This window comes from Cataglyphis hispanica, chromosome 5 (assembly GCF_021464435.1).
Source record: "Cataglyphis hispanica isolate Lineage 1 chromosome 5, ULB_Chis1_1.0, whole genome shotgun sequence".
In the NCBI taxonomy this organism is placed as follows: Eukaryota; Metazoa; Arthropoda; class Insecta; order Hymenoptera; family Formicidae; genus Cataglyphis; species Cataglyphis hispanica.
The window spans coordinates 9,769,777-9,782,700 of NC_065958.1; the positions used below are offsets into that span (position 1 = coordinate 9,769,777).

The following is a 12,924-nucleotide window of genomic DNA, read 5'->3' on the forward strand; positions in this document are numbered from 1 at the left end:
TTACTTCTTGTACAATTAATTATACACAGAATATTGTGTAGGGATGATTACGATACTTGTATTCAGTATTCTAATTGTATATGCACATAATGTAGTTTTTACATTTAAGCTACTAAATTTCATTTTGCGTGTAATACGTGTGCGTGAAAAAAAATATAGTATTAGCAAAATCTAAAATTGTGCTGAGTAATAAATTTTTAAGACATTTTACAGAAATATTTACATGTAAAGTATAATATACATGAATCTATTTTATACAAATCTTTACACATTTCTTGTAAAAAAAAAATACAATGCTTTTTCATGAGTATTTTAATGCATTTATCATGATTAGAGTAAACTTACAATATATGATTTATAATATATGATTTTAGTATAATTAATACTTTTCCATTTTTAATTGTATACTTTGCATGTTTATATTTGATCTCTATGTAAAATTCGTATTAATAAAAGATTGAAAGGAGCGAGATATATAATAAATATCTTATTTTTTTTTGTCATTAAGCACAGCGTACTTTTAATTTCCAACTTAAAATTTTAAGGCTTTCTAAATTTTTTTCACTTGCCATATGCATTATATATTATATATTACATAGTTTTGATATGCCATTATATAATATATAAAAAAACAATTTCATAGACTATTATATACTTCCAACTAAAATAAAATTTATCACTCACCGGTCGATGCATACAACAAAAAGTTGACCATATTTTGAAAATTATGTTGAAATTATATTGATCTGTACATACAAATACAAAAAATTCAAATAATTATAGCAACGTCCAAATAATATATATATTCAATATTTTAAAAAATTGTATAAATAACATACATAAATACTAAATTATTCACTTCAAAATTGTTTCACTGGCGCCGTCATCCAATGCCTTTTCGATTCAAATCTCCTTCTGCGTTCACATCGACAAAGTTCATTTCGCATTCGTATTGTATTTATATGTTATATTCTCTCGCAAAAATATAGTTAATTATGCACGCAATTTTCACAAACCTAAAATAAATAATAATAATTAATAATTAAAAATATTAATAAAAAAACACGTCATTATTTATAAAAAATTTAAGAAATATTTTCATTATATTATGCGCGCTTCTTCTTTTGTAACCTATGCTCTCTAACGTAATACGCACGTAATACAACGTGATGAATAGTGAGAGCAGAACAACATAATTCGAAAAAAAGAATACGTCGCTCTACGACCGTTCAACTAATTTATAAAATGCATAAGATATTTATAATACGAGATTTCACTGTACTCGCCACTTTTATGTTTTTTTCTCACAAAATTGCAAGCGCGTGTCAAATTTCAAGTTGTGCGACGAGAATGAAATAAAGTTGGTTAATATCGATAATTTTCAATAATCGATTAATCGATCATCGCATTCATATCTATTCTATAGGTGCGTTCAAAAATTTTACCTATGAGATAAAGTGTAATAGAATTGACCAATCAGGATAAAGAAATCTCTTTGCTCATTTTGTTCTGATTGGTTCATTAAATGCTATTTTTCTGGGTAAGATTTTTGAACGCAACCCTACTAGATATGTGACTGATATCGCGTAAATATCAGGGGAAGCAGGAGATTAAACGCGAAGTGAACAATTGTCAAAATTACAATCACTGCAACCACTGCAACCCGATTGTAATTGTTGCGTGACTGTACGCAACAAAACTTCAAGAAAGGACAGAAACGTGAATTTCGTCGAGATAACAGAATGTTTCGCAGTTCAACAAATTTTGACAAATTGTTAGGTGAGTTTCTTGAGAGTTTAAAATTCGTCCAAAATGTCGGAGCTTTCCCTAAGTCATTGTTAATCTTTTGCAGATAAGGCGACAAGCCATCTGCAGTTAGAACCAGATTGGCCTACAATATTGCAAATTTGTGACCTTATACGTCAAAGCGATGTTCAGTAAGCATAATTCCTGTAAAAAGTACATTTTTATTTTTTGCTAATAATTAGAATATAATATTGAACAACAACATATATTGTCAATTATATTTTGCATTACTACTAGAGAGAGAAAATTGCACTGGAGATACATTATTCTTGCATTATATTGCTATATTTGTTTCTAAGCATTTTCCATTTTTCCATAGGCCAAAAGCTGCACTTGCTGCTATAAGAAAGAAAATATTAAATCCTAATCCACATGTATCCACATATGCTTTACTGGTAAGATGTAATTTAATATCATAGTACAAGAGAAAAATATTGCATTTATTATTTTTATTTATTAATGCCCCAATTATACACACAGGTACTGGAATCTTGTGTAAAAAATTGTGGAACACTGATTCACGATGAGATAGCTACCAAACAATATATGGAACAACTAAAAGAATTAGTCAAAACATCTTCGCATGACGTTGTTAGATTGAAAACTTTAGAATTAATACAAGCTTGGGCTCATGCATTTCGTCACAGTCCCAAGTATAGAACAGTTCAGGTAAATGATTATAGCTTGCAAAAATTTTAATTATCAATTAATAATTTTATTATACACATATGTCTATTTCTTTGTATCTTTTTATAATTTTAGGATACCGTAAATATAATGAAAGCCGAAGGATATCAATTTCCTGCTTTAAAAGAAAGTGACGCTATGTTTAGAGCAGATACTGCACCTGCATGGGCAGATGGTGAAGTATGTCACCGGTGTCGCGTTACTTTCAGCATGGTTCAACGAAAACATCACTGTAGAGCATGTGGTCAAGTCTTTTGTGGTCAGTGCTCCAGCAAAGTGTCTACTCTGCCAAAATTTGGGATTGAGAAAGAAGTCCGAGTTTGCGAAGCTTGCTACGAGCAAGTTAACAAGTTAGTGAAATTTTGCATTTCCTGCACCATATATTATGTAGAGATATTTTTGAAACTATAATTTTTTTCAGACCATCCGCAACACAAACCAAAGATACAGATCTTCCAGCAGAATATCTCAAAAGTACTTTGGCTCAGCAGCAACAAGTATGTATATTTGCATTTTATTGATATTAATAACAATATATTGAAAATATATAACAAAAAAAAAAACTAATTACCTTCACCTTTTAAATTACTTGCAATTAAATTATATGTCAATATTTTTAAATTGGATCATCTATTATACTTGTTCATTTCTATATATATTTAAATTCGAGAGTATTCATTTATATAATCAAAGTATTAGTCAAACATGACTTCCTCAATTATTCTTCTCCCAGGTATTCTTATTCTTTGTTGAAAATAATGATTTATATGATGATTCAAAGTAATATATTGATAAACGTATATAATATATTATACAATTGCAAATTGCGTTATGATTTATAACTATAATATAATTATATAATAATTATTATTGCATTATACAATTGTATTATTGTCATAAAAATATTGAATTGAAGGAAATGAAACTTTTCTTGAAACTTTAATTTGATTTCTGAGATAATTCTTTGCAATAATATTAGATATTAATAAATTAATTTTCTAAGTGTTATATATATAGTACTTTTTATATCTTTAGGTTCCAGTTAGAAAAACGGAAGAAGAATTGCGGGAAGAAGAAGAATTGAATCTAGCAATAGCTTTGAGTCAAAGTGAAGCTGAACAGAAAGAAAAGGAGAAGAAACGCGCTACAAGTGCTTTAAAATCCAATCCTACTCCTATATCTAGAACAACATATTCACCACCACTGTCACCTGTTAGTCTTCTATAACTCTTATTGAAAGTATCTTATTGTATAAAATCATTATTAATAATCTGCATTTTAATATGAATTAGATTAGTGAAACATTAATATTATCTTATCTAGTATACATTCAATTATACAAAAATTACATATAAAGATTTATGTATTGTTTTTTTTTATTTTTATTTTTTATTAGGGTCCTAGTCCATCACGAATGCAAGATGACGACGAGATTGAACCTGAGCTTGCTAAATATCTGAATCGCAAATATTGGGAACAAAGACAAACTGTAAACGAAGAACATGGGTCAAGAGTAGATGTGACTAGTCCATCTGCGCCAAACATAAGCAGTCCTATGCCTCAAAGAGTTGTACTTGTAAAACAGGAAAATGGCGAGATTGATACTCAAATGGAAGAATTTGTAGCTGGTTTAAGATCTCAAGTCGAAATTTTCGTAAATAGGATGAAAAGTAATTCCTCGAGGGGAAGATCAATTGCTAATGATAGTTCGGTTCAAACCTTATTTATGAATATAACAGCTATGCATTCCAGGTATGTTCAATAAACTATTATTTTTATTTTTGATATTTTGTCAAGTATATGTGTGCATATATGAGAGTTTTATATAAAATAGACAAAACAAAACACATGTTTCTTTTTTTTTTATAGATTATTAAGATATATCCAAGAGCAGGATGATAATAGAGTGTATTACGAAGGCTTGCAAGATAAATTAACTCAAATGAAGGATGCTAGAGCTGCTTTAGATGCACTTCGAGAAGAACATAAGGAAAAGTTACGAAGGAGAGCAGAGGAAGCTGAAAGACAGCGGCAAATGCTAATGGCGCAAAAGCTGGCAATCATGCGAAAAAAGAAGCAAGAATACTTACAATATCAACGCCAGTTAGCTTTACGAAAGATTCAAGAACAAGAAAGAGAAATGCAAATGCGTCAAGAGCAACAGAAACAGCAATATATAATGGGTAATTTAGGCGTTTGCAATTTTATTTAAAATTATTAAATATTTTCAAATCTTTACCTTTATTTTCATTGAGATTATATCTATTCGATTTTTGCAGGAGGTTATCAAGCAGTTTCAGATTTTATGGGACCTTCTCAAGGATCACCTGTTCGTCATGTCCATTATCCGACTCCTGCAGCTAATTATAATCCTATGTCACCCACGAATCAAGGAGTTTATATGTATGGGCAACCACCCATGAATCAATATCCTATACAGGGTTATAACATGCCATCAATGAATACATTGCCGGTACATATGATGACATCGCTTCCTAATCCGGACCAACAATCGTCAGACCCATCCATTCAAGGACAGGAAAATATAAGTTGTGTGTCTATACCAGGCCCAGGAATAGTAAGTTTATAAATTTTTACAAATATCTTTGTCAGTCTTTCTATACATGAATCCATAAGTATCTGATAAATATTGTTTTTCCAGATGCCTTCTCAAATGACGCCGTCTATTCAACAGCTTCAGCCATCGAACAATCATCAGATAGGACCCCAACAAAATCCTCCAGTACATATGTCACCAGGACAATCTACAACAGGTAGACCACCTCAACAAGGTATCTCATCTCAAATATCGCAGCAAGCAGCTCCTTCGGCTCAAATCGGATTACCTCCGATACCTCAAAATCACATGGGTCCTTCATCAGGTCCAGTAGTTCCAGCAAGTCTCGTACCTACTGGAACTGTGGTCGGTCTATCTCCGCAAATAGGATCGCAACCATCTACATTGCCTGGTAGTCAAGGATCCTCAATGCCAGCACATGTCGTTTCCAACGCTGTCATTTCTTCTCAACCTTCGGGCATTATTCAAATACCTGCCGGCAGTGGACCTGCAACTAGTCAGGCTTTACCTGGTCTTCAAGCATCTAATGTACCGACAATGCAAAGAATGGCTCAAATTCCAGCAGCGCAGTCAATGTCATTTCAAGCAGCTCCTCCAATTCCAGCTACAGCCAATGAAGCTTTGCAAGATGTTGAAGATACAAAACCTAAAACAGCAGAATTGATTTCTTTTGATTGAACATTATGTATAATGCATTTAAGGTAATAAAAAATATTATTTTACTGTTCTTTCTAAATTAAAACATTGACATTGTAAAATTAAAATACAATTGCTTATTTTACTTCATGAAATTTTGTCTCTGGTAATAAAACCATACTTTTATAGGCTTGTTTCTTGTTATTGATATATAATATTAAACTATTTGTAAAAAAATAGAATAAAATATGAAGTCCATATATTAATACATAGAAGATTACATTAATGGGATATATGATGATGCGATAAATGTGAGAATCTGCTAAAGGCTAACACACACACACGCGCGCGCGCACACACACACAAGCTAATTTTATATACATTGTGCAATTTAAGATATTAAAATAAAATTGTTTTTAAATTTAAAAAAGGAAAAAAAAGGAATTGTAATAAATTTATACTAAAAGCGAATGAAATACTTAACGATCCTAGATACTGAAAATGGAGAATGGCGCCCAATTAGACACCTCACTAATTGCTTTATGATTTGAAACACCAATCTCGTATAAACACACATTTATAAATATATATAAAATTTAAAATTAGGGTGCGTTTGCGCGAAAATTCTACCCGCAGCATTTAATTGATCAAGACAAGAAATCCTCTCATCCCTTGGTTAATTTAAATTCTACTTTATTTCGCGGGAAAGATTTTTGAACGCGCTCCTACAATCTAACAACGCTATTCGTGGTGCTTTCAACCAATCACGATTGACTTTTTCAGCATCGACCAATCGCGCAGTTTGAATAGGAATGCTCTTATTTGCGCAGAAGCATGTAGCTCTTATTCTTTTCATAAACAGTGAAATAGTGTTTGACGCTCAGTCTTCTACAGTCTTCTATGGTCTTCGGTCTTTCGTCGTTCGCGTACGTTTGCGTTTGACATTCGTGTCAAGAAGTCCGCTTCTAATTAAACAAGTTTCCTGCGAAAAGCATTGCTGGTTAAATAGAACGAATCAGGTAATATAATCGTATCATTTATAAACTATTGCGATCAATAGCTACATGTGCGTGCATGGTTTGTAACAATAGCTCGTGTGAACGCGAAAATATGTATCGAACATGTGAGAAGTCGCTTTCGTTTTCCACGTCTTCTCAAGCACCTTGGAAAAGTGTATCCAGACTTGCCGCCATTTTGTTTATTGTGTATGTTCACTTTTGGAGGGAAATTGCGTGGTAATATATATGTGTGTGTGCATATATATATATATATATATATATATATATATATATATATATATATATATGTATGTATATGTATATGTATGTAGTGATGATTGTTTCGTCAAACTCATGATTAACCAGTGTAATTTTATGTGGCGTGTTTCAAGAATATTTTTGATATATCATTCCCGCATTCGAGAAAAATTATTTGGTCAACACTTCCGATATTGTTTTATTGTTCATTCCGCCCTTTCTTTTCCTTCACTTTTCCGTCCGCCTCTCTCTACGCATGACCCTATTAGCTTTTCGCTAAGAAAAGACTCAAATGTGAAATATTTACAGTTATGGCTCGTACCAAGCAAACAGCTCGTAAGTCGACCGGTGGTAAGGCACCCAGGAAGCAACTTGCCACTAAAGCAGCGCGTAAAAGCGCGCCGTCCACTGGAGGTGTCAAGAAACCACATCGTTATAGGTATGCTTATTGGATTGATGTGATTACAATCTATTTATTCAAAAAATTATACAAATATCGAAGTGTGATACAAGATTAGAGGCAATTGTAAAATACACTCTAAATATTTTAACATAAATTTATAAATTTAATACATTTATTTAATGCAATGTTTTATATTCTCATCTTATCGAAAATAAAATAAATATTTTAGTGTCTGTAAGAATGACTTTCATTTATTTATACATCCATGTGTTTTTTTCAGGCCTGGTACTGTAGCTCTAAGAGAAATTCGAAGATATCAGAAGTCGACCGAGTTGTTGATCAGGAAATTGCCGTTTCAACGTTTGGTTCGTGAAATTGCTCAGGACTTCAAGACCGATTTGCGTTTTCAAAGTGCCGCTATAGGGGCTCTTCAGGAAGCATCAGAAGCTTATTTGGTTGGCTTGTTCGAGGATACCAATTTGTGCGCCATTCACGCCAAACGCGTTACTATCATGCCAAAAGATATTCAGTTAGCGCGACGAATTCGCGGTGAACGCGCTTAAATCATTCATGCTTTTAACAATTTTTCTCATTTTCTTATCATTTGGACATTTTACGTTTTAAACAATCTAAAAATTATATTATTAACTTTTTTCCATATATATATTTACCATAGTTTATACACTGCCAATCATTACAGTAGAGATGTTAAAAGAAGAATAATGAACGAGTCTGTAATAAATTCCATAATATGATAAAACATAACATAATTCATGATACATTGACAAAAAAAGATAAAAATGAAAAAAATAAATAATTTATTTGTCGTTTTTTATATTTCAATAGATAGAGAAATAACGTACATAGCAATATTGCGTATAGATTTTGCATATCCTTTTCCTTAAAAACAAATCCAAGAGTTAACATTTTTATTTTAATACCTTAACCAACTTTGTTTTGTAGTAATTTGCAGATTATCTTATTCCAATTTATAACGTCTTTACACATAAATAAAATTGCTAATACTTATTAATATAGACTTTCACACATAAAATGTAGAGTATAAAACAATTGAAAATGTATACTGTGTATATGTATATATATTTTATATATACATATGTACACGGCTGTTTATCGAGAACGTGAGATGTGTGGAAAAGTTTATTATAAGTTTATTAGTCGTATTAGTTTATTCATCGTATATTATTACATGTGACACATGTATATCGATCCGTATTTTTCATTCTTTAAAAACTCTAGAATTAAAAATGTACTCCAAGTGATGTCATATATGTCTCATGTATTTTATTAAAGATATGACAAGAAAAGAGCTGCATTTTTACAAAAATATTTTTTTACTGATTGATGTCTTAAAATGTGCGTGTTTCGTATATGTGTGTGTGTGCGCCTGCGTTATGTGTGAAGTGGAAATGAAAGAGAGAGAAACGTATAAAGAATGTGAATTTGTAAAATTTTTTTCTTTGTATATTTTGATTAAGTAAATTAATTTTATGTTGAAGGATAGTTTTCTTCGAAAATTATCTATTGCTTGTGCAGCTCTTTTAATGTCGAATTATTATTATAAGTTGTAATTATCTTAATTATTAATAATAAATAATTACATAGTACTATTGATAATTGTAACAATAATACAGTAAAATACATTTTCTAATCAATGTAATGAAAAAGAATCGTGTTTCCTTATATACATATGTATATATAATTTTGTGTATATAGTATACATATTTCTTCCACCATGTCCGAGATCTGTAACGTCACAAGCATGCAATCACTTTCGCGCCTGTGCAAGCAAACGTATTTGCGGTATTGCACGACGCTATCGATTCGTCGCAAAATGCTTGCGACGAGGGCGATATAGTGTATGCGTGCGCGCATATCCACACACTGACACGTATCTTACCTCTTACACTCACACGGCACACATTACGCGCAAATGTATGTGTATTTTTGTATGCGCGCGCGCTTTTTTCTACAGGCCGGACATCGATCTCAAGATTTCGCTGATCGATACTCGACGATGTAGCAAAAAGGATAATCTCATACTACGTCATGCGTTATTGTAGCGCGATATACATAAGTAGCCGCCTTTCTCCGTAAACAGTAGCGTCGCGTCATCATTTTTTGATTCACGTATTTTTCCTCTGTCTCGTATAATTGAAATCGAATGACGAAATCAAGCAGATTACAAGATTATCCGGTTACGATATAACGACGCGCGATAATTGAGCTGTAAGTATAGGTACTTCCTCTCCGTGTCGAGAAATTATATCGGAACTATTTCGCGCGGTTGCAAATATGCAGTTGTTTCATGTCACATTCAAGTAACCTCTCTGTGTGTATGTGTGTGTGTGTGTGTGTATGTGTGTGTCGTGTGTGCTTCATTTTTCTTCGATGTAATGAGACGAAAGCCTAGCTGTATTTCTACAATTCGTAAGGATATAAGGATTTAATATTATGCAGAGGCGCGATAACTCGGCTCAAAAGTACGCATTTGTAATAGCGATTATCGGATTGAGCGGAATTGCGTTCGCGAAGACAAAGCCTCGTCCGAGGACCAGCAGCCATTCATATCCTACATTTAACGCTACTATGTAACAGACTGGACGAAGCAATTGATCGTGTTTGTTGTCTCTTCCCCCATTTACTCCCTTTATATACGATAATCGATTTTATTATACATGGAAAATAAAAAATTAGTCCTAAATGTGGAAGAATTAGCAATTCGGAACAAAGGATATAGCTCGAGGATATTCGCACAATTGCGCGATGTAAAGTGCAATACACGTCATGTCGCGGTGTTTGTTTATCATTCGGCTCTTGTATCGATCTCGTCCGTGTCTGGGAAATCGCCGTACAATGAGATAGCGGCGCGCGATATTTACATTCTTAAACTAGTTTTCCGCGGCGTCCATCGATCGATCGAATCCTCCCCATCCCCTCCCCTCCTCTCCCCGCCCGCCCTCTTCCTCGGGGAACAATTTTCTCGTTCGCGGCAATTGTTCGCGTTCTTCCGCGCGAGAGAAGCGCACGGCTCGATGCGGGTGCGGATGCGAGAGCGAGAGCGGGAGCGGGAGGGGTGCGCTCGCTCGAGAGAGCGTATCGTAGTAAGATTTCGAGCGATTGACAGGGCACTCGCGCCGCACTCGATGCACCGGCGACCAATGCGACGCGACGGCCGAACGACGGCTCGCTGCTCGGATTGGCCGGCGGCGCACCGCGAGCTCTATATGCCTCTCGCACGATTTAATTTCCAGGGGGGGGAGGGGGAGAGGGGGAGGGTAAGGGACGCGAGAGAGTCGTGACTCGGGAGAGCGTCCACTGCCATCGGAGTGTGCGAGGATACGGGATAGTGTACCTAGTTTATTCGCGTCCGCTCGTGTTCGATAATCTGCTCGAGGTGGGTGACGAGTCCGAGATCCGCGAGATGAAATCGCGAAAGCGTCGAGCGCGCGCGCGCGCGCGCCGTCAACACCGCGAGTGAAAACGGCGTCGATCGCGAGCAAGAACGAGCGTTTTCCGGGAAAAACTCGAATTTTCCACCGCGCGACCTTAGTCGCGTCCATCTCTACGAGCCGCCACCATTTTGCGATTGACGTTCACGGAACGGGGAACGGCGTCGCGGGTGGCGGCAGTGACGCGACGTCTCTCGCCTTTTTCTCGGAAAAACTGGCGCGATCGAGCCGATTTCTCGCGGGATACCGCGAGCGTCGTCGCCGAACGCCTCTCCCCAGGTACCCTCGTACCTGGGTCTCGAAGCGACGCGAATTCCTCGCCTGACAACGCGCGGGTGTTTTTTCCTTTCCTTTCTTTTCCTCTTCTCTCCTGTCCTGTCCTCTCCTCTCCATCGCCGTCTCGCGGGGAACGAAAGTTCGTGCATTGCGCAACGCGCGGCGTTCTTCGGTGCGCGCTTCCTCCGCGCGATCGCGCGAATAGCAACGGATTGTTCCCCCACCTCGCAATGACAATTACCACCACCATCTCCACTAACAATAAATACCTTTCCCACTTCCCAAGCTAATCCAATCTACCTCTACTCGTGAACTCGCGGACTGGATATATCGCACACTGCGGTCGATGGTCGATTGTATCAGATTGTATTTAATTGTCGAGTCGTTTAAAACTGATTGATGATCGAAGGATATTTTACGTAATCGAAGAAATATAAGATTGATAGTCCGTGCAAGGGCCAAAACGGAATTTCTCACTAACGATTGATTGAAATTTTCTTCTGTCATTGTCGAGAAAAATATTTAATCGATATCTCTTATTGTGTTAGGTTAAGTCATGGCGCGTACTAAGCAGACTGCCCGTAAATCGACGGGAGGAAAAGCTCCTCGCAAACAACTCGCTACAAAGGCGGCCAGGAAGAGCGCACCGTCCACCGGCGGTGTCAAGAAGCCGCATCGTTACAGGTATGTACATATATATATATACATATGCATAAAAGTGTATCAAAAATATCACAAAATATTGAATATTAGAAAAATCAACACGCGTTGCTTGGATTTAATTTGACTTTTCACTATATTCGACATTCGTAACAATTTATACACGGAGCGTTTTACGATTTTTACAGACCTGGTACCGTCGCTCTTCGAGAAATCAGAAGATACCAAAAGTCGACGGAATTGTTAATCAGAAAATTACCGTTTCAACGATTGGTACGTGAAATCGCGCAGGACTTCAAGACCGATCTGCGTTTTCAAAGCGCTGCCATAGGCGCCCTGCAGGAAGCATCCGAAGCATATCTCGTTGGTCTGTTTGAAGACACCAACTTGTGCGCGATTCACGCGAAACGCGTCACAATTATGCCTAAGGACATCCAGTTGGCTCGGCGAATTCGCGGCGAGCGTGCTTAAGAGACGCTGCGTAACGCATACATACCGTTTACTGCTATTATTATTATTAATATTATTATATTATTAATTACATACATTACTGTTTGCAATCGCATCGTGGATGAAGCACTTTCATTCCAAGCTCTACACATATTTTATCTATATAGAGACATTAAGCGCTGTACGGCGCACGTTATTGTTTAATAATTTTGTCATTCTCTAATGAATAAAACACGTTTCACAAATTGTACGGGATTTTTTTTTTTTTTTTTTTTTTTTTTCCTCGAAACTGTTTTTCATAGCTCTTCAATTTAATTATATCATATATTTATGAAATTAATTTGCAATAGTTGCTGTGCTAAAAATTAATATAAGGTATACACAAAGTGATTCGGTTATACAACATTTGGAAATGGCGTTTCTGTTCACTATTTATCTTCTTATCACTACTAATATACATAATAATGTCATTATCATTATTAGTACTTGCAAAAAGTGTGCACTAGAATAAGATACCCTCACTGTAAAGTTGAGATGTAGCGCTTAACATATTAGATCTCTGTACTCGAGTTACATACATCATTTTAATCACCCATTGTGTAAAAATTTGTGTAAAGATAAAAGCATTTCGTATAAATAAATCTTCTAAATTCACACGTCTCACTTATCTTATCTTACCTTATGTCTTATTTTTGTCTG

General features: G+C 35.3%; 3 protein-coding genes across 5 annotated transcripts; all 3 read left to right on the forward strand.

Moving 5' to 3' along the window:
- Positions 1 to 1,591: 1,591 nt before the first annotated feature.
- On the forward strand, positions 1,592 to 5,895 carry LOC126849432 (hepatocyte growth factor-regulated tyrosine kinase substrate). The gene is made up of 11 exons (XM_050591245.1): positions 1,592 to 1,779; positions 1,853 to 1,937; positions 2,126 to 2,201; positions 2,287 to 2,475; positions 2,569 to 2,843; positions 2,915 to 2,990; positions 3,529 to 3,705; positions 3,890 to 4,245; positions 4,363 to 4,676; positions 4,773 to 5,071; positions 5,156 to 5,895. Exons 1-11 carry the CDS (start codon positions 1,743 to 1,745, stop codon positions 5,747 to 5,749), a joined length of 2,478 nt encoding a protein of 825 aa, XP_050447202.1. The 5' UTR covers positions 1,592 to 1,742; the 3' UTR covers positions 5,750 to 5,895.
- Positions 5,896 to 6,568: 673 nt separating this feature from the next.
- LOC126849454 (histone H3.3A) lies at positions 6,569 to 8,694 on the forward strand. The gene is made up of 3 exons (XM_050591284.1): positions 6,569 to 6,726; positions 7,273 to 7,402; positions 7,647 to 8,694. Exons 2-3 carry the CDS (start codon positions 7,275 to 7,277, stop codon positions 7,927 to 7,929), a joined length of 411 nt encoding a protein of 136 aa, XP_050447241.1. The 5' UTR covers positions 6,569 to 6,726; positions 7,273 to 7,274; the 3' UTR covers positions 7,930 to 8,694.
- Positions 8,695 to 9,464: 770 nt separating this feature from the next.
- Positions 9,465 to 12,879, forward strand: LOC126849453 (histone H3.3A). 3 transcript variants are annotated; one of them, XM_050591282.1, is made up of 3 exons: positions 9,465 to 9,616; positions 11,664 to 11,799; positions 11,964 to 12,879. In XM_050591282.1, the coding sequence occupies exons 2-3, from the start codon at positions 11,672 to 11,674 to the stop codon at positions 12,244 to 12,246; spliced, it is 411 nt and encodes a 136-aa protein (XP_050447239.1). In that variant the 5' UTR covers positions 9,465 to 9,616; positions 11,664 to 11,671; the 3' UTR covers positions 12,247 to 12,879. The 3 variants fall into 3 exon arrangements, with proteins under 3 accessions (XP_050447239.1, XP_050447240.1, XP_050447238.1); XM_050591283.1 differs by lacking the exon at positions 9,465 to 9,616 and adding an exon at positions 9,794 to 9,817; XM_050591281.1 differs by lacking the exon at positions 9,465 to 9,616 and adding an exon at positions 10,633 to 10,784.
- Positions 12,880 to 12,924: the final 45 nt, after the last annotated feature.

What these genes read in the sequence shown, in the direction of transcription:
- LOC126849453 (XM_050591282.1), top strand. Translation starts at nt 11,672, where the DNA reads ATGGCGCGTACTAAGCAGACTGCCCGTAAATCGACGGGAGGAAAAGCT. An exon ending in AAGAAGCCGCATCGTTACAG is followed by an intron (nt 11,800 to 11,963) that starts GTATGTACATAT and finishes CGATTTTTACAG; the next exon opens with ACCTGGTACCGTCGCTCTTC.
- LOC126849454 (XM_050591284.1), top strand. Translation starts at nt 7,275, where the DNA reads ATGGCTCGTACCAAGCAAACAGCTCGTAAGTCGACCGGTGGTAAGGCA. An exon ending in AAGAAACCACATCGTTATAG is followed by an intron (nt 7,403 to 7,646) that starts GTATGCTTATTG and finishes TGTTTTTTTCAG; the next exon opens with GCCTGGTACTGTAGCTCTAA.
- LOC126849432 (XM_050591245.1), top strand. Translation starts at nt 1,743, where the DNA reads ATGTTTCGCAGTTCAACAAATTTTGACAAATTGTTAG. An exon ending in ATTCACCACCACTGTCACCT is followed by an intron (nt 3,706 to 3,889) that starts GTTAGTCTTCTA and finishes ATTTTTTATTAG; the next exon opens with GGTCCTAGTCCATCACGAAT. An exon ending in GAAACAGCAATATATAATGG is followed by an intron (nt 4,677 to 4,772) that starts GTAATTTAGGCG and finishes CGATTTTTGCAG; the next exon opens with GAGGTTATCAAGCAGTTTCA.